The sequence below is a fragment of the Rhinichthys klamathensis genome, unplaced genomic scaffold (genome assembly GCF_029890125.1).
Source record: "Rhinichthys klamathensis goyatoka isolate OS25496 unplaced genomic scaffold, OSU_Roscu_1.1 h1tg000022l_1, whole genome shotgun sequence".
Classification (NCBI taxonomy): Eukaryota; Metazoa; Chordata; class Actinopteri; order Cypriniformes; family Leuciscidae; genus Rhinichthys; species Rhinichthys klamathensis.
Genome location: NW_026606573.1, coordinates 360,762 through 379,067, shown reverse-complemented (window position 1 = coordinate 379,067; position 18,306 = coordinate 360,762). Strand labels below are relative to the sequence as shown.

The 18,306-nt window shown below is 38.4% G+C and overlaps 2 protein-coding genes across 4 annotated transcripts; one reads left to right on the top strand and one right to left on the bottom strand.

Moving 5' to 3' along the window:
* Positions 1-484: 484 nt before the first annotated feature.
* Positions 485-8,044, top strand: LOC130077140 (proline-rich protein 5-like). 3 transcript variants are annotated; one of them, XM_056242288.1, is made up of 9 exons: positions 485-798; positions 1,766-1,832; positions 2,130-2,210; positions 2,288-2,336; positions 2,447-2,504; positions 2,583-2,683; positions 3,731-3,871; positions 3,955-4,054; positions 7,435-8,044. In XM_056242288.1, exons 1-9 carry the CDS (start codon positions 786-788, stop codon positions 7,680-7,682), a joined length of 858 nt encoding a protein of 285 aa, XP_056098263.1. In that variant the 5' UTR covers positions 485-785; the 3' UTR covers positions 7,683-8,044. The 3 variants fall into 3 exon arrangements, with proteins under 3 accessions (XP_056098263.1, XP_056098274.1, XP_056098260.1); XM_056242299.1 differs by lacking the exon at positions 1,766-1,832 and having other exon boundaries at positions 487-798; XM_056242285.1 differs by lacking the exon at positions 485-798 and having other exon boundaries at positions 1,496-1,832.
* Positions 8,045-9,751: 1,707 nt separating this feature from the next.
* Positions 9,752-17,738, bottom strand: traf6 (TNF receptor-associated factor 6). Its single transcript, XM_056242284.1, has 7 exons — positions 17,628-17,738; positions 16,641-16,939; positions 15,506-15,656; positions 12,681-12,839; positions 11,274-11,345; positions 11,072-11,149; positions 9,752-10,670 (listed from the first exon to the last, which is right to left on the bottom strand). Exons 2-7 carry the CDS (start codon positions 16,937-16,939, stop codon positions 9,801-9,803), a joined length of 1,629 nt encoding a protein of 542 aa, XP_056098259.1. The 5' UTR covers positions 17,628-17,738; the 3' UTR covers positions 9,752-9,800.
* Between the last annotated feature and the right edge of the window lie 568 nt (positions 17,739-18,306).

The following is an 18,306-nucleotide window of genomic DNA, read 5'->3' as shown; positions in this document are numbered from 1 at the left end:
ATTAATAATAATGTAATATATTTGTAATAATAAAATATTAATGTTAATTTATAATATAAATATAATAATGTTTTTTTATTTTTTATTTAAATATATAATGTAATTTTTCTGTGTTGGCAAAGCTGTATTTTAGCATCATTACTCCAGTCTTTAGAGTCACATGATCCTTCAGAAATCATTCTAATATGCTGATTTGCTCCTCAAGAAACACTTTCTTATTATTATCAATTTCGAAAACAGTTGGGCTGCCTAATATTTTTGTGTAAACCATTTTTGTTCAGGATTCTTGGTGAATAGAAAGTAAAAAAAAAAAAAAAAAAACATTTATTTGAAATAAACTTTTTGTAAAAGTAACTTTTATCAACTTAATTCATCCTTTGCTGAATAAAAGTATTATTATTTTTTAATTCATGCGGACCCCAAACCTTTGAACAATAGTGTATAGATATTCTTATCATCTTTGAGAGTGTAAACATCACACTGTTTCACACAGGAAAACACAGATTATTCATTATCAAGAATGACCAATACCGTTCTCATAGCTAATGAATCAGTAACCAGTTGACTAGGCAAATTTACCCATTGTGCGCAAGGGAAGTCGGAGCCAGCCTCAAGGGAAAATAAGGATTTTGAAAAGTCTTGTTTTCAGTCAGTATACCAGAACTAAGTGAGCACACATTCACTCTCTGTGAACCCACAGTTTTTTTTTTTAAGAAGACCTGCTCTAGAGTTTGTAGTGAAGCCAAAAGAGACTCTGCTAATGTCATACTCGTTTCTGCACTGTGATGGACAGGCTCGGTATGTATTATATTTCTTTTGTTCCTTTATTACCATATGTGGAACAAAGTTTTCTGTTCCAAATATTTGACTAATTCTATAATACCATAAATGATTTCTTACTGTTTTTTTGTAATACTTTATATAGTTTGATGTAACAATGGTTGAGAATAAAGGGAAGAAAAAAACGTTCAATGGGAAACTGTATATATCTCACAACAATATAACTATATATTAATGTGAGACAAAAGATCTGCTATATGTTGCCGTTATTTCATACGTCCAGATTTTGCTGAGTTATACGCATTCCTGGGTCAACATATTTTGTCAGAAAATTTAGTTTTATCCAGTAATCCCTAAAATCAGAGGGAAATTATATAGCCTAGGTGAATAACACTGATGTAGTAGCACCAAAAAAACTGTAAACTTGTCCCTCAAATCTGATTGGTATGTTGTTCCAGGATCAACAAAGATGTTGATCCATGTTGCACTTGGTGAAATCAGGTTCTGCGTAGAGTGTCAACAGGAAAATGTGGGTGAGAGAAGGAGAATATGACCAGGACATGACCCAGAAGAGACTCAAGCCTGCGTATCATTGATCCTCGCACGTCCTGAGCATGTGCACAGTCCACTGCACCACAACTCTAGCTTATTTTATTCGTATTGTATTGTAGTTCTTATTGTTTTCTAATATTATTTTGCTGTATCATGCTGCCAGATCCTAAAATGAGCAAGATACAAAATGTCGAGTTGATTTGAGGTTAATGAGTGAACAGATGTAAACAGAACAGGACAGTTAGTAACAGGAAGTTGGTGCACCACAGGAAGTAGATTCTCGAACAGTGATGTGTCAGATCCACCTGTCTACTTTCACACAGCTCTAAAAACCTGGAAATGGCCTGGTGTGAACTGACATAGCAGTCTGTTATGTTACATGGCTGAGCTATGAAAAAGAAAGTTCCTTCTTTGCACACTTTTGCTTTAACAGACCTCCAATCAGCAGCTCCATCCACTGACACCATCCAGCAGGGTCCCAGCATTGCTCTTACAAATAAGTATAGACATTTTTTACATGTTAATTTTCCTTCTTAAAGGCCAAAATCACACTGCACATGCAGACCAATGCCGACCGTCACCAGATTACGGCACGTCACTTTTTTAGACATTCTAAGTCCGATTCAGCGAAAACAAGCTCAAACAGACTCCAACAGGGATAACACACTAATCCGACAAAACACAACCAAGTGCCTTTTGTCGGCGCAGTGTGAATTGGCCTTAAAGGTTCTTGTATTTCTTTTGGCTTATTTAAATTTTCAAAAACATTCAAATACATAATTCTGTTTGTTCTTTAGTATCTCTGCTGCTGTTATTAAGGTGTTCAAGGGAGAGGAACTACAGCCGAATGAGCTGTACTCCTTGAGTCAAAATACCAGGTATAAACACTTGAAGTCGTCACATTTAAAAATGCATAATAACTACATTAAGCAGTTATTTGCTTTCATCCATGCAGGTGGCTTCTAAGGGCGGATATGGGCTTCTTTATCAAAGAGTATTTCCAGGTGTCAGTTCCCAGAGCCATGATGTTTTGTTTTTTTCTGGTTAAAAATAAATAAATGGATTACTGGTTGAAGAAAAACCTGCTGAAATTGCTTTGCTTGATTGATTGCAGAATCAGATTTTGACCAAAGGTCTATCAATCGTTTTGGATGAGATACAAAAGCATGAAGGTGAGACTATGGATCTGTATGCATGAGTGTTTATCATGAAACAGACCTTTAACGTGATCTTTCCCCCCCCCCCCCTAGGAGAGTCTGAAGAGAGACAGCTTTTTGTTTTGGCCCAGGTGTGGGACAGATTTTTCTCTGAGATTCTACCTACTTTACAAGCTATTTTATATCCTCTGCAGGTAAATCTGTTTGTGAGCTTGAAAATGTCCCTGTCTAGAAAATAGGTTCCAACACTTAGGCGAGGTCTGAATTTGAAACACCAAATGTGTTCCACAAGGCCAGAGGTAGCACGTATCAAACACAGACTAACCTGAAATGAGTTTCACCTTTTAAACTTTAAATCCAGATTCATGAGAAGCTGTAAGGGTATTATTCAAAAGTTTGGGGGCTGAGTGTGTGTGTGTGTGTGTGTGTGATATTTAGTCACAAGTGATTTACTCGATTTACTACATTGTACTACAGACCCCTACACAAGGGTCTGTAGTAGGCCTACAATGTATTGCTGCAATGAACATGCAAGGTGTTGTTATCCAAGGTCGTAACTATATCTTTGATTGACCATCAGTTATTTTGACATTGATGAGCACTGTTAGATCACAGAGGCGGACCAGCAATATGGCCTTTTTATACATGTCGATACATGTCTTAGTTGTGCATCTGTGAAGTTTGAAGCTAGAAATGGAAAGTGTTTTACAGTCCTTCATCTCGTGGGCTGACGACAACTACTGGATGTTGTGGGACAAAGAGTGATTGACTGGGGAGATTCCACGCCTGATGAAATTTGGGAGAAGGATGTTGACTTGAGGACATGGGATGAATTCTTTTTTTTTTTTTTTTGGAAGGTGGTTATGCTGCTGCTATGAATCTGTGTCCTGTATGGGCATTCACAGATCAGAGAGCCTTTCAGTTGCTGCAGTTCATCCAGTGTGTGATAATGATATCTGTGATAGGATAAACTCATGCTGCAAGTAAAACAGTCAGCCGCCAGATCAGCTTCTCTGCACCTGAAGACCTGCTGATCCCCAATATTGTACTGTTAGAATAAAGAATTTAGAATGTAAAAAGAAAACAATACCTGTCACAGCCAGAAGCAAAGAATCGGGAATTATTACATCTACTTTAAAGAATGATTCTAAATAGTGTTTAGGCAAACTTCCTGTTTAGTTATATTGTGGTATATTTGATTTCGCATGAAATGTATTCAGTGTCTTTCTCTTTGTATGCAGGGGCAGGAGTTGACAGTGAGACAGATGACTCTCCTCGGCTTTAGGGATCTGGTCCTAATGAAGCTTTCTCTGGGTGACCTGCTGTGCAAGAATCTGTCTCTCATCCCAGCATCCATCACACAGATGCTCCTTGTGCTACAGGTGAATGTTAACTGCAAACCCATGCTGAAAAGCCATCTGTATAACCATCTCTATTATTCATGTCTGTTCTTATGTATGTGTAGGGAATTCAGGAATCCAGAGGCCCTTCAAAGGAATATTGCCAGCTTGAAAGTCTGGTGGCACTAGTGGTCACACCCTATCTATGGAACTGCAGGCACACAAGTAGGAAAACCAACATTGATTCATTGTAGTTTAATCTATTTTGTTGCCATCTCAAAATGCTTTCACATTAGAGTGCTGCAGGGATGTTGTATTTTTGTTGGCCAAAACGCAGAAGCGAGTTAGCATTTTAGCACTTCTGGTTCTATCGCCACAAAGTCAATGGTTTTTTAAAATGGGATTTTGGTTAAAAGCCTGAAATAAGGTCTGTGGTGAACACAAGCTCAATATATTTTCATGCCTAATTGTACGACATACAACACACAAGTAATACCCTTTTCATAATTTTTAAAGCTTTTACATATTGGCAGTTGCTAAATGGGACTGCAGATGTTGTCTGTGACATTAAACAGCATCACACCGAACAGGTAAACTCATTTACTCCAGTAATCACACTCTTGCAAACTATTCTAACTCGCACTTTCAGATTTTTATTTTTTATAAAGACTGAAAGAACAAAGAGTTGCCAGAAGCTTGGTGTGAAGTCAAGCGACTATGGTGTAGTTCGTTTATAGCCAAACGTTAGCTTTTTATTCCTGCCGATTGTATTTAGACTTCAACATTCATAAAAGTTGTGTTCATTTGTGAAATGAAATGTGTAACTATCAAACTTTTTGTTGAACATAGAACAATTTTTTTGTGATAATTCAAAAGTCCTATTGGGTTTTTGTCGAGAAAACCAATGTGATGCTACTGTAACTTCCGGGTTTGGGCTACAAAAACACTACATCACCGCAGCACACTGTATGCCATTTCCTCAAATACAAATCAACAAAGTATTAGTTCACCACCACATTAAAAATATTTTTTTACTCACTCCTCATGTTCAAAACCCACATGTCTGTTCCAAAAAACAAATGTGTGACATTTCAAGTCTTCTCAAGTCATATAGCTTTGTGACGAACAGACACAAATTTATGTTGTTAAATTCATGGATAATCATCCCCTAGTGCTGTTAACCATTGTAACTGGATCATTGAGTCAGCGAGTTAAACTCGAGAACTGGATTAGTCTGATCTGTGAATAAATCATTCAGACTTTGGCTGCATCTGAAATCGCATACTTATGTCAGAATTCACAATATATTAATAAAACAGTGGGCGAAAAGTACTCGTATGACTTACTACAACAAGATTCTTAAAGGGATACTCCGCCGTTTTTTTCATATTAAACTATGTTATTCCCTTAAGGGTTAGTTCACCCAAAAATGAAAATTATGTCATGTCGTTCCAAGCCCGTAAGACCTCTGTTCATCTTCGGAACACAGTTTAAGATATTTTAGATTTAGTCCGAAGGCGTTCTGTCCCTCCATTGAAAATGTGTACGGTATACTGTCCTTGTCCAGAAAGGAAATAAAGACATCATCAAAGTAGTCCATGTGACATCAGTGGGTTAGTTAGAATGTTTTGATGTCTTTATTTCCTTTCTGGACAAGGACAGTATACCGTACATTTTCAATGGAGGGACAGAAAGGTCTCGGACTAAATTTAAAATATCTTAAACTGTGTTCCGAAGATGAACGGAGGTCTTACAGGCTTGGGACGATATGAGGGTGAGTCATTAATGACATAATTTTCATTTTTGGGTGAACAAACCCTTTAACTAAGACGATTTGATACATCTCGTCTCAGTACGTGCACTAAATCGCTCTGTCTTGCAGCGAAACTTTGTTAGCACTTAGCTTAGCCCAGTTTATTCATTAGGATCCAAACAGAGAAGCAACCAAACACCTCCACGTTTTCCCTATTTAAATACAGTTACACGAGCAGTGTAACTCGACCAAGTATGGTGACACAATAAAACGTGGTGCTTTTCAAAGCGTGTAAAATGGATAACTAATGTATGGCGGAATACAATAGCAAGTGCTTGGGAGCACTTTGACTCGGCGCAGTAATATCATCACTCCTGAAAAATCCTCTCCCTCTCATTGATGATATTACTGCGCCGAGTCGAAGTGCTCCCAAGCACTTGGTATGGTATTCCGCCATACATTATAGTTATAGTTACATTCGTTTGCTGAGTCCCAATTCAGAGGCTGCTTCCTTCGAAGGCCAATTGCTTTACCGCAGTGCCACGAAGGCTGACCCAATTTGAAGGCTCCTTCAAATGCGGCCTCAAAATGCACCCTTTGTTTCCTGTGAAATGAAGGATAGGCTACAACAGATGGATCCTTGTCTACCCTAGAATTCATTGCGCACCAGTGACTACATGATTTTTTTTTTTTAGAAATAGCCAAATTACTTTTAAACTTAAGTAGCCTATTGGGTTTCAGCTTACTCAAATATCTACTGACAGATTTAAATAATAATAATAATAAAAAACTTTAAAGCGGTTCAAATGTTGACTTATATCTTACGAAGATGCGATTATACATAAGTTTATACTGTTTATAGAAATGGACCATGGTAAGCATTTTTATAGTTTGTGATCCTGATTACAAAACAAAAGTTAAACAAACACTGTCACTCATCAGTGGCAGCTGGCAATAACAATCCTCCGTAGGCTAGCTAGACCGTCCCATTCAACAACGCTCGGTCCAACCTTCGCAGGCGTTGCCTTTTATAAGTCCGAGTCCTCCGATGGACACAGCCTTTTATTATCACATGAGACCATGGGAGAGGAGTTATGAATGGCAGTGAAGCGATGCAACTGACGCTGGTAGGTCACATGACAATGACAACATGGCGAATGTAGTACGTCTGGATTTCATTCATACTCCATAGATTTTTTTTTTTTTTAGCAATTGCAGTGTATACTTAAAAATAAAAGTACCTATTCAAGAGAGTGAGATTTCAGATGCAGCCATTGTATTCATTCAGATTCGTAAAGCTGAATCAAAGATTCACAGAAAAGATCTAACTCGAAAAAATGAATTAATTCAGTGATATTTTAATATTATTTATATACTGACTGAATTAGCTTTTATTTTTATATTTTCAGTTTTTTATTTAATTTTAGTTTGTTTTAGTAATGTTATGCGTTTTATTTCTATTTAGCTTTATTTTTATTTCAGTTTTAAACATTTTAAGTACTTTAACATAACTTTATTTCAATTGTTGCTATGGCAACATTTCTGATAATCTTTTTTTTTGGTGAAGATTTTCAATCTTATCCTCACCCAAAACTATCGTATGATTTCTGAAGTCCATGGTTTACTCATTTGGCATTCACTTTCATTATGTGTTAAAGAGTGTCCCATGGTATTTTATGTATTATTATTACATTTTGTGCTCCATGTAATAAAGTCTTACAGGTTTGGGATCATGGGATATGAAGACGAGTAAAGCATAAGATCATTTTTTTAATTCTGGGTGAACTATCCCTTTAAAGCAAACAGACTTTACCTTTGGCTACAAATGTGTGACTTTCTCACATTCCTCTAGGCTGCACTGAAGTTGAAAAAAGCACCACAAGAGCACACCCGAGTCATCCTGAGATAAGGATAACTCATTACATCTCTGAAGGCTCTTTGCTGTCCCCTGTATTAGAACAGGAAGGGGAGGTGTACCTAGAGCGAGTGGGAAACCTACGCCGCCACAGCGTGACAAATGCTCATTCTGACATTCAGCTGCTCACCGTTACTAGCAGAATGTATTCTGGGATGGACGACAGCTGTGAGACCATAGACTGACTAGAACAACACGTCTCTGAAATCTGCCACGTTATGAAAGCATCTGTGGGGACTAAAAATGCACAGGAGAGACAGAAAACAGGACATTAACAATAATTTATAAAGACACATTTGAGCACTGAATATTTTGATGAAAAAAAAAACAATATGAAAAAAGGATTTTTGTCAGATTTCCAGTGTCAATACAATTATAAGATTAACTTGCATACATTAGTCCATCTGATTAAAGAAAATGATTACTTATTTTGTCAATGATGTTCAATGAAGTAAGTAGGACATTCACACATGTAAGCAATATTGGACACAAATTAAGTAAGGTAACTGGTGCCATCTGCATTAAAGGTGCGGTCACATTTACTGTTGTTTAGCGAATTGACCAGTTATTTCAATACAAATCCATGCAATTAGAAATTCGCGCGAGGCCGGAAAAATTCCCCAGGCAGTTCAAATTCGTCACGTGGATTCGCGGCCTTGACCATCAACTTGTGCTTAATCCATTGCTACACTATTGACAAGACCATTTTTGTCAAAACTTGATTGCAAGTTTTGATTGCTAACGTACGGAGCCCCCCTAGTCCCACTTTGTCAAAAAAATTAATTATAACTATCTCGTGGCCTCAAGATAGTATCTCTAAGATAGTATCTCTATCTTGAGGCCACGAGTTACTATCTTGAGGCCACGAGATAGTTATAATTAATTTTTTTGACAAAGTGGGACTAGGGGGGCTCCGTACGTTAGCAATCAAAACTTGCAATCAAGTTTTGACAAAAATGATCTTGTCAATAGATACTAACGTGATCGCACCTTAAAGGAGTAGTTCACTTTAAAATGAAAATTAGCCCATGATTTAGTCACCCTCAAGCCATTCTAGGTGTATATGGCTTTCTTCTTTCAGACGAATACAATCGGAGTTATATTAATAAAAACACCCTGATGCTTCTGAGCTTTATAATGGCAGTGGATTGCAACCATCTGATTGAAGCTCAAAAAAGTGCATCCATCTATTATGCAAGAACTCCACACGGCTCCGGGGGGTTAATAAAGGTCTTTTGAAGCAAAGTGATAAGTTTGTGCAAGAAAAATATTAATATTTAAAACTTTATAAAGTAAAGTTTGTGCAAGTAGACTGCGTATGGCCGTTTGCTAGAATTTTACTTTGTAACGTGTTAAATAGGAATATTTTTCTTACACAAACTCATCGCTTTGCTTCAGAAGACCTTTATTAACTCCCCAGAGCCGTGTGGAGTTCTTTAATAATAGATAGAAATGCACTTTTTTGAGCTTTAATCTGATGGTGGCAATCCACTGCCATTATAAAGCTCAGAAGCATCATGGTGTTTGTTAATATAACTCCGATTGTATTCATCTGAAAGAATAAAGTCATATACACCTAGGATGGCTTGAGGGTGAGTAAATCTTGGGTTTTAAATCCGGAATACAGCAATGGTGAAAAACTGTTTAACGGTCTAACTCCACAATTCAGTACTTCACAGTTCACAAACTTTGTAATATGTTTCAGCAATACATTTCTAAAATGTATAATGTGTTTAGAATTTTTTTTTAGAATTGCCTTTACAGGGACTTTAAAGTGAACTACTCCTTTAAGTATATGCACATTTTGAAGTTGTTATATGAAGTTGATGCACCATATCCAGTAGAGCGACAGTAAACAGTGCTGCTCTGTACTATTGATGCTTTGAATCGTCAGATCTTGTCAAATCAATGAAAATTATGTATTTTATGAAAAAAAGACATTTTATTTAACTCAGCCCTTAGTGGGTAAGGCAGCAAAAATGAGCAGTTGAATGTAGTTTTGTGAAATTAATTTGTAGAAGCTAACACTTAGCATAAGCAGCACCATTACATAATGTTTTACACCCTTTAGCTTGGTTGACAGGACATTCAGTGAAATTGCTAATCATACAGAAATTTGTCGATTGATTGCACTGCACTATAATGTTTTGCGAAACATTTGTATATAAAACATTTTTCACAACAGACAGGCATTGCGAGTTATGCAACCATCATTACTTAGCCTGGTAATGAAAGTCTAAAAAAAGGTTTCGTTTCAGCAGAGTGTCTATGAGAACTTGAGAATGCAGGAGCGATGTAGGAACTCAAAGTGAAGGTTCTGGGCCCCGGGGTTGGACCCCCTCCCTCCTGAGGCTAGCATCGAATCGTGGTGTGACCTCGCAGCGCACCAACAGCACGTCCTCTTTCACAAACCCACGCTGCCGCAACGCCTGTAGGTGCAGGAAAGTAACATAGCCGAAACCCTTGGGGTTGCGTTGCACGGTGGGCCTCTGGAACGCCTGTAGGTCTGGCTTGGTCTCCATCACTTCCACATGGTGCTGCCCCTCGACCTGGTCCAACACTGCCAGTCGGATCGTACCCTGGAAGGGCCAGGAGAGCTGGCTGTCAAACTCACCCTGCATAGTGTGCACGAAAAGCGAGATGTAGTTGGAACAGCGAGGGGCGCTGGGGGTTTGCAGATGCAGTCGGAGACAGAGTTTGTACCCCGGCCGGCCCGTGTAAAAAGGTGGGCTGTGGAGGACTATGGGCTGACCAGCCTCTTGGTTGCGCAGGTGGAGTGAGAAGTTCTCCAAGCGCCACACGTAGACGCCTTGGTACTGCTGGGCTTCCAGCTCTCGGGTGGCCTCTTCCAGGGAGCTCAGCTTTCGGCGTAGTTCGGTGACCTGGTTTTTCTGTGTTTCATTGTGGATGCACAGCTCCCGGATCTGTTGGTCTTGACGCACCAGCCGACCCTCCAGCTCCAAGACAGTCTCCCGTAGGTTTATCAGCTCCTGTTTACACTGGCAAGAATCTGCCGCCCGGGAAGAGGCACCACGTTCGTCTGACGAAGAGTGGGCGGCAACCGACGGCATTAGGCAGCCATTGAGAGTTTGGCTACGCAGAAACTCAGCCATGTAGCGCATGTGCATCTGTGTAAATTCCTGCATGTGCTGGGCAAGTTCATTTCTCGGCATCTGCAACACATTTCCAAAGAATTAAAAAGGTTTTTAAAGTTAGACGTCGGAAAGATTTTTTAAATGTTTTTAAAAGAAATCTCTTCTGCTCGACAAGGCTGCAATTATTTGAACAAAAATACAGTACAAAAAAGTAACATGAAATATTATTACAATCTAAAATAACTGATTTCCATTTTAATATATTTTAAAAGCAATGCTGAATTTTCAGCAGACATTACTCTTCATAAAGAATTACAATATTATGATCAATGCTGTAAACAGTTGTGCTGCTTACTATTTTTGTGGAAAGTAAACTGATATACATTTTTTCAGGCGTCTTTGATAAATAGACCAGTGAGCTCAGCTCAGAATTTATTTGAAATAGAAATGTGTTATACAACAGGAATCTCATGGCCCACCTTTTCACGACAACCAAAAGTGCTGAAAGTACAGGCTACAGGTGCTTTCAGACAGTCTGTGTCACAGTGCAATGCCAACTGAAAACAATAAGAACAGATTCATTCAGCTTTATAGTTCCATAATGTATCATTTTAGGTATTAAAGTCAATTACTGTTGTGCCTCAGGTAAAGTGCATATTAGTGACAAATCCTCTGACACACCTGATCCCGAATAAGCTCCATTTCGCAATATTCACACACCGTATTGGCGAAAGGACAAATCTGTTCATGAATCTACACAAAAGGAAAAAAAGTTTTAGACACTAATGTTACACAGTGTTGTTATTGTTAACTTAAATTAATAAAACTGGCATAACAATTGATTACAGCTATTGATTAAAACTATTAAAATGTCAAAAAGCAGAAAAATATATGAAAAATATAAAAAAAATATACTAATAAAAGCTAATTCAAAGTATTAAAGGACAAGTTCAGTATTTTACACTTAAAGCCCTGTTTTAAGATCGTTTCTGATGAAATAGAACGGTTAAGATTAAAGACACATGCTGCTTTCCCAAGAATTTTCGGTTTCTGTGGTTGCACCCCCCCCCCACCTCCACAATGGTTGCATAGGTGCACTGGAACAAGCCTTCATAAAACGCATTAAACTCTAGTTTACAAAGACGTTAAACTCACCGAGTGGTCAGGGGTGTTCACTGATATGCTCACACAAAAATCGCTGCAAAAGATGCTTTCCAACAGGTTTTATCTTAGTTTTTGTCCAAGTCAAGTCAATGGAGTTGGACAAAAACTACGATAAAACAATAAAACCAAATTCTCGGGCCAGCAGCATGTGTCCAAATTTCAATCTTAACCGTCCTATTTCAACGATCTTAAAACAGGTCTTAAAAGCCCCTTTCACACAGCGCTTTGAACCCGGCAAATTGCCGGCAAATTGCCAGAGTGCCTTCTGTGTGAACGCAAACACGACCCGGGACTGATGCCGGGATCGATGCCGGGTTGGGGACCTAGTAACATTGCCGTGTTAAGACCCGGAACGCGCGCTGTGTGAACAAAAGCCGTAACCAATGCCGTGTCGTAATGATGACGCTGAAGTGAAGTGAAAGCAGGCTAGTGAAACGGTACGTAATGCGCTAGTTTATGATCGAATCATAGAAAAAAATGCACAAGCGTGGTTTCTCCAGAGAGAAATCGCAGCTCATAAGCAAACTATACACGTTGCTGAGACATTACATGTCACATCGATGTCACGTGTCTTTCCGGAACATACACGGGTTGTGTGTGAACGCGCTCTCTGATTCCGGCAAATCACTGGCAGTGTGAATGAAGCAAAATCAAACGAACCCGGGTCAAATCCCGGGTCGCTTTATCCGTGTATTTTCCGGAATCTCTGTGTGAAAGGGGCTTAAGTGTAAAATACCGAACTTGTCCTTTAATACTTCAATACTAAATAAATAATACTAACACCACAATGATGTTAGATGAGAAAAAAAAATTATTAATAGAATACCAACATTTTTATAATCCCTGCTTATGGATTTACTTTCAAAAAATGTTAACGCCATTCTAGAAATATCCAGTATGTGAAGAGGAATTAAAGGTTTTCACCTGTTTGTTAGCATACACAAAACTCCCTGCGCAGGCAGGGCAGGTCATGAGCCGCTGTAAGCACTGCTGGCTCTTGTGTTCATCCAGATGGCTCTTGCGAACAGACTCCAGACACTGAGGGCATGGCGCTGTGGCAAACTTGCACTGAGACAAGTGTCTCTGAGGGAGAAAGAATGTAACAATTTACAAACAAAGTTTGAAATGGCATTTATGAAAGGTCTTTCTCGAGTCGTCAATGCATAACATATCCATGAACTGTTTTAATAAATAATAACAAGATTTTAGGTCAGAATGTTTTTTCTAACCATTTTAAGAACCTGGGGACAGATTCCTAAATTATTCTTAAGAAAGAATTTAAAGGGGACCTTTTATGCAAAATTTACTTAATTTGTTTTTGAACATAATTATGTGTCTCCAGTGTGTTTACACAACCATATTGTGGTATAAAAAAAATCCATTCATCCAGTGTTATTTTCCCCTTAAATCTGAAATAGTAACTCAAAATGAGCCTTTCAGGAATGTGCTCCAATGCGATGTCACATTGGAACAGGCCCCGCTCATGACCGGCTTAGCTCCTCCCCCGAGTGAGCTGTACACAGTCCTCCATGTTTATCTCCTCGCCAGAGCATTTAACACTAGAAGTGGCAGAATTCCATAACTACTAGAACTGCCACAAGCAGTCATTTTGACCGTTAGATTGCAAACTCTTATCTTTAATGATAAATACCCAATTGAGAGATTAATGCATTTATTGTATTAGGATATCTTTTTAAAAACAAAACAACACCAAACTGTACATTTTAAAAAGTTTAATTATACATTTATAAATAATAATGTCAGTAGCCCGTAATTATTGCATAGGGCCTTCACAACAGATAGCTATATTTCCATATCCATACAACATAACTCAGAACAAGATAATAACAACTAAAAGTATCTTACTTAGATATTCTTTTGACAGTGAGAGAGACAATGTCACGGTTTATGAATTCGCTGTCTCCTTTCTCGTCTTGTTGTGTGTGTGTGTGTGTGTGTGTGCGTGTGGTCGCTGATCATTGCAGCTGATTAGCGCGCCCGCTCTGATCAACGCGCCAGCTGCAACTGATCAGCGATTTGACCTTTTTAGTGTTACTGTTCTCGCCTAGTCTTTGTCAGATCGTTGTGGATTTTTCCTGCGTGTTTGTTCCCTGCCTGTATCCGTTTTCCGTGTGTCATCCCGTGTTCAGCACTCACTCCAGCGTCCCTGTGCTGCCAAGCCAAGGGCTTTTGAGAGAGCAAGGCGGGCATTTGAGCTTATAAAACTTAAACTTTGTTATTTCTTTTTTAAATGAGCGATCGTTTCGCTTGATAAGACCCTTATTCATCGTCTGGTGTCGTTTAAAGCCATTTGAACAGTTTGCAGTTTGCACTGAAACTGTCTTTTGGATCTTGAACCGTTTGGTGCCCAGCAAAGTGCATTATATATGGAGAAAAATCCTGGAATGTTTTCATCAAAAACCTTAATTTCTTTTCGACTGAAGAAAGAAAGACATGCACATCTTGGATGACATGGGGGTGAGTAAATTATCAGCAAAAGTTTTTTTTAAAGTGAACTAATCCTTTAAAGCGGAATAAGATGTGAAAGAAAACTTAGTTTAATACTCAAGGATGTGTGCACTCAGAAAACCATATCAGAAATTTAGCAACTAATATGGCTTTAGAACGCATGCAGATAATAAACATTTATGACGATGAAGAACTGCAACGACATGTGAGCGTGTTCGCGATAGAGATAATAATCAATTATTAGTATTTTAGGCACGAGCTGTAAAGGCTCCGCCCACTCCTGGAAAGCAGGATGGGGAGCAGCAGCTCATTTGCGTTTAAAGATACATGCACGAAAACAGCATGTTTTCCCTTCCACTAAAAAATTTACAACATGGTATAATAAATGAGCTGAAACTGAAAGCGTTTCTAAGGAAGATTTTTAGAAGGCAACTGTCTGACTCTGAGATGGTGAACAGTAACATGGTTTATGTAACATTAACAGCACATTATTAGCTGTTTGATAACGTGGTCAAGCAAAAGGCTAATCTTATTAATTACCGTTTTGTGTCCGACATTGTACAGAGCGATACATAAAACGCATTACCATTCTGATACTTTGACGAGTTGACCTAGTGGATCTCTGAGATGGTGTGATTGAGAGGAGACAGAGCTAATTTGCATTTAAATGATCTGTGTATACTAAGAGTTTTAAGTGATAAAAATATTAACTACAGGGGGACTTTAAATTTAATTGATATATTGTCCTAACCAACCCCTAACCCTAAACACAACCGTTGGTAACCCTCTTGATATATTTAACCTAATTTCAGTATATGAGCCCCTATATTATGGTTTTAAATTCAGTTTTCTTTAAAAGACTATTTTCAGTGTTTGTGCGAGACCTCAATTCATTAGCCATAGCGCAAGCGTGGCACTTTCCGTCGGATGTGTGACCCACTTAACAAAGTTCAGTAAACGGTAAAACAATTGCGCTAAAAACTAGTGTGTTTATTAGTAAGTTAATAAATTTAAGTTTAAATTAAAGTTTAAAATGGCTGTTCCTGCTCTTATGTTATAAATAAAGTGGAAAGATAATAATAATAAAAAAAGAATTTCCATTGGTCGTCTTTGCATCTGTTTGTTTGAAGTTTGAATCAGGTCTCTGTTCGAGTAGAATTGTCTAGGTGGCGCTGTCACAAAAAACTAGGGTCCTAGAAATGCAGTCCAAGAACTGCAGTCCTTAAACTACATCCTCTGGTACGGCAGGAATACAGTATTGGTCACACCAGCAAATTTACCTCCAGTTGGCGCAACTCCATTTTATCACTGCATCCTACATTAGGACATCTGATGGTGAGCGAGAGGATCTCTCGTTTGGCAAAGTTATCAGCGAAGAGCTGTTCCTCGAGCAGCACCTCATTGTCAACTGGACATTTTTGCCCTGTGTCCCTGCCAGGCAGAAGAAAGTGTGTTATATTTGACATTTTTAATACTGTAAAGCCTGGCATATGAGATAATGGTCAGAAAAATCTGTTTTAAATAAATGGAGCAGTTTATTAAATCTTTGGACAAAAAAAAGGTTTGCGTATTTGTTTTTTGTTGAGTATCATATTTGATACAGGCTTTATGGCCCATATAGTATATGGAGCTCAAATTTGAGGAGGAAAAAACACCTCATTTTACTCAGAGGCTCAAACTGAGCAAAAATACATTAAGGGATATTTCACCCACAAATTTAAATTCTGTCATTAATCACTCACCCTCATGCCGTACCAAACCCATAAGTATGTATGTTCTTCACTGATCAATATATGTGAATAAAAGCAGTCTGTTCAGCATATAAAGTGATCGTATCTCTTCAGAAAATTTGGACTAATCCACTCAATTCATATGGATTAGTTTTACAATCTTTATGAACTTTTTGAAGCGTCAAAGTGGTAGTTGCGTAGCTATCTATGGAGGGACAGAAAGCTCTCAGATTTCATCAAAAAGATCTTCATTTGTGTTCCAAGGATGAACAAAAGTCTTATGGGTTTGGAACGATATGAGGGTGAGTAATTAATGACAGAATTTTCCTTTTTGGGTAAATTATACCTTTAAATAAGTTGCTTCAGTCAAGTAGGTGTTCATCTTGAAATACTACTAACAATTTTAAAATAATTAGTTTTCTTCATAAAAATCATTAAAGGATTCACAGCAAAAAGACATGTGAACCATGACCTAATGCTGTTTTTTTAGAATCAAACTAAAATGACTTTTACTTACTAAGAAAGTATAAACTATCAATCAGACAAAATATGTAGTAGAGTGTGCAACAGGTTTTGCAGCAAAGTTTTGGTCACGTTGATAATTTAGAGGCCGTAGCAATTTGCGTATCAAATATGATACAGTATGCTTCACAGGGTCAATTTTGAAAGTGACAAATACACTAACCTGATGGACTTCCTGATGCACGAGTTGCAGAATCGATGTCCACATGGTGTCTGTACTGCTGAGCGGAGACCCATTAGACAGATAGGGCACTCATACTTGCTCTCTAGTGGAGGGTCAAACTCTACATCATAGCCTTGCTGGTCTGGGGGGATACTAGAAGAGACACTGATGGTGGAGGGGTTCTCTGTCGGGCTCAGATACGAATCTCTCTCTTTCTCCATGGCTAATGCACAACTGGAGTATTCGCCCTCACAGCAGCCATCATCGAGGCTGGACTTATCCATGTCGTTGCAAGCCATCTGTAATCACATCAAGACAGTCAGTTATATGTTGCTGTGCGAAAATAATAGATAATCATCCATACAACACATATAACAGCAAAACCCAAATCTGGCCCCCAAAATGTATGGTGCTTTTCATATGATCTGGATGTTACACAGAAATTGACCTCTAGGTTTTCAAAACATCGACATGCTTTCAAAGTCTTAATTGCACAGAGGATGTGGTCACAGAACAGATATTAGGTGGATTTCCGCTATAACGTACTACTAATGCAAAGAGGGAAGGCATGGGATGAGAAACTACAGGCCTATTGATGTATTCATCTTTAAACTACTGTTTCCTCACGAGCATGCTGGGCGGGGCTGATTTGTGGGAGAAACCTTTCTCTCGTAACAAGTGGAAAGGTACTTTTTTAGTCCAAAATACCCACATCTCACTTCGTAAAAGTAAAATGTACATCTGTAAAAGGTTAAACTTATCTTCCATCTTAATATTAAATTAAATTCAAAGTCAATAGGAGTAAAAAGGCGAAATCAGCTAACCAGTCACAACCGACGGTTAACGTATCAGCAACTTCCCTGCCGTCGCCTGTGAAACACACATTCTACCCTAACATTATTGTTGTTATAATATCACACACTTCTTGGTATAACATATGATTCGATTGCAGATGACAATCTTCCGTAATAGTTTTAATTTACATACCCTGGCTCGGTCCGGCCTCGCTGTCTACTACAGCTTCCTGTATAATATTGACTCCAAACATTCAGCGCATAAGCGCAACGTCACTGGGCCAAACCTCCCCTCGTGACTCTGATCCCAGACCTGCGCTCCCAACCGTATCCTCGCGAGAATCACCGCGATGTCGACGTCTGTAGGCCTCAGATCGGCGCTCACTAGCTCATGCGATTAGAGCAGAAGGCGAGTTTTGTGACGGGATTTTACCACAGGCTACCATTCTCTGGCAGTACTATACTGAATATTGAAATCCACGAGATGGCGCGGTTACCTCTGATTCTAAAGCAGAGAACTTATTCATCAAGGTGACAGCAGTGTCAGTAAAGAACTTGCTTGAGATCATTACATCACTCTGCTATTTTGATAAATTGTAAAAAAAAAAAAAAAAAAAAAAAAAAAAACTTTTTTTGAGAGAGAATAACATTATTTGTGTGTAGGCTATAAATGCTACCTCATCATGATGCTATCCAAGAGTTGGCTTGGCTCCACATGATACCTTAACTGAAAGGTAACACAGTTGACTGACCAACCACATAGCATTTTCTTAATCAGGTTAACCTCACATTTGAATAAGCTATAGCCTATATTTGAATTAAAATCATTACAAATTTCAAACCCTAACGATACCCAACATAGGCTGTGTCCC

What these genes read in the sequence shown, in the direction of transcription:
- LOC130077140 (XM_056242285.1), top strand. Translation starts at nt 1,723, where the DNA reads ATGAAAAAGAAAGTTCCTTCTTTGCACACTTTTGCTTTAACAGACCTC. An exon ending in TTATCAAAGAGTATTTCCAG is followed by an intron (nt 2,337 to 2,446) that starts GTGTCAGTTCCC and finishes GATTGATTGCAG; the next exon opens with AATCAGATTTTGACCAAAGG. An exon ending in AGATGCTCCTTGTGCTACAG is followed by an intron (nt 3,872 to 3,954) that starts GTGAATGTTAAC and finishes ATGTATGTGTAG; the next exon opens with GGAATTCAGGAATCCAGAGG.
- traf6 (XM_056242284.1), bottom strand. Translation starts at nt 16,939, where the DNA reads ATGGCTTGCAACGACATGGATAAGTCCAGCCTCGATGATGGCTGCTGT. An exon ending in TGGAGCTTATTCGGGATCAG is followed by an intron (nt 11,150 to 11,273) that starts GTGTGTCAGAGG and finishes TATTGTTTTCAG; the next exon opens with TTGGCATTGCACTGTGACAC. An exon ending in CTTTTGGTTGTCGTGAAAAG is followed by an intron (nt 10,671 to 11,071) that starts GTGGGCCATGAG and finishes AATGTGTTGCAG; the next exon opens with ATGCCGAGAAATGAACTTGC.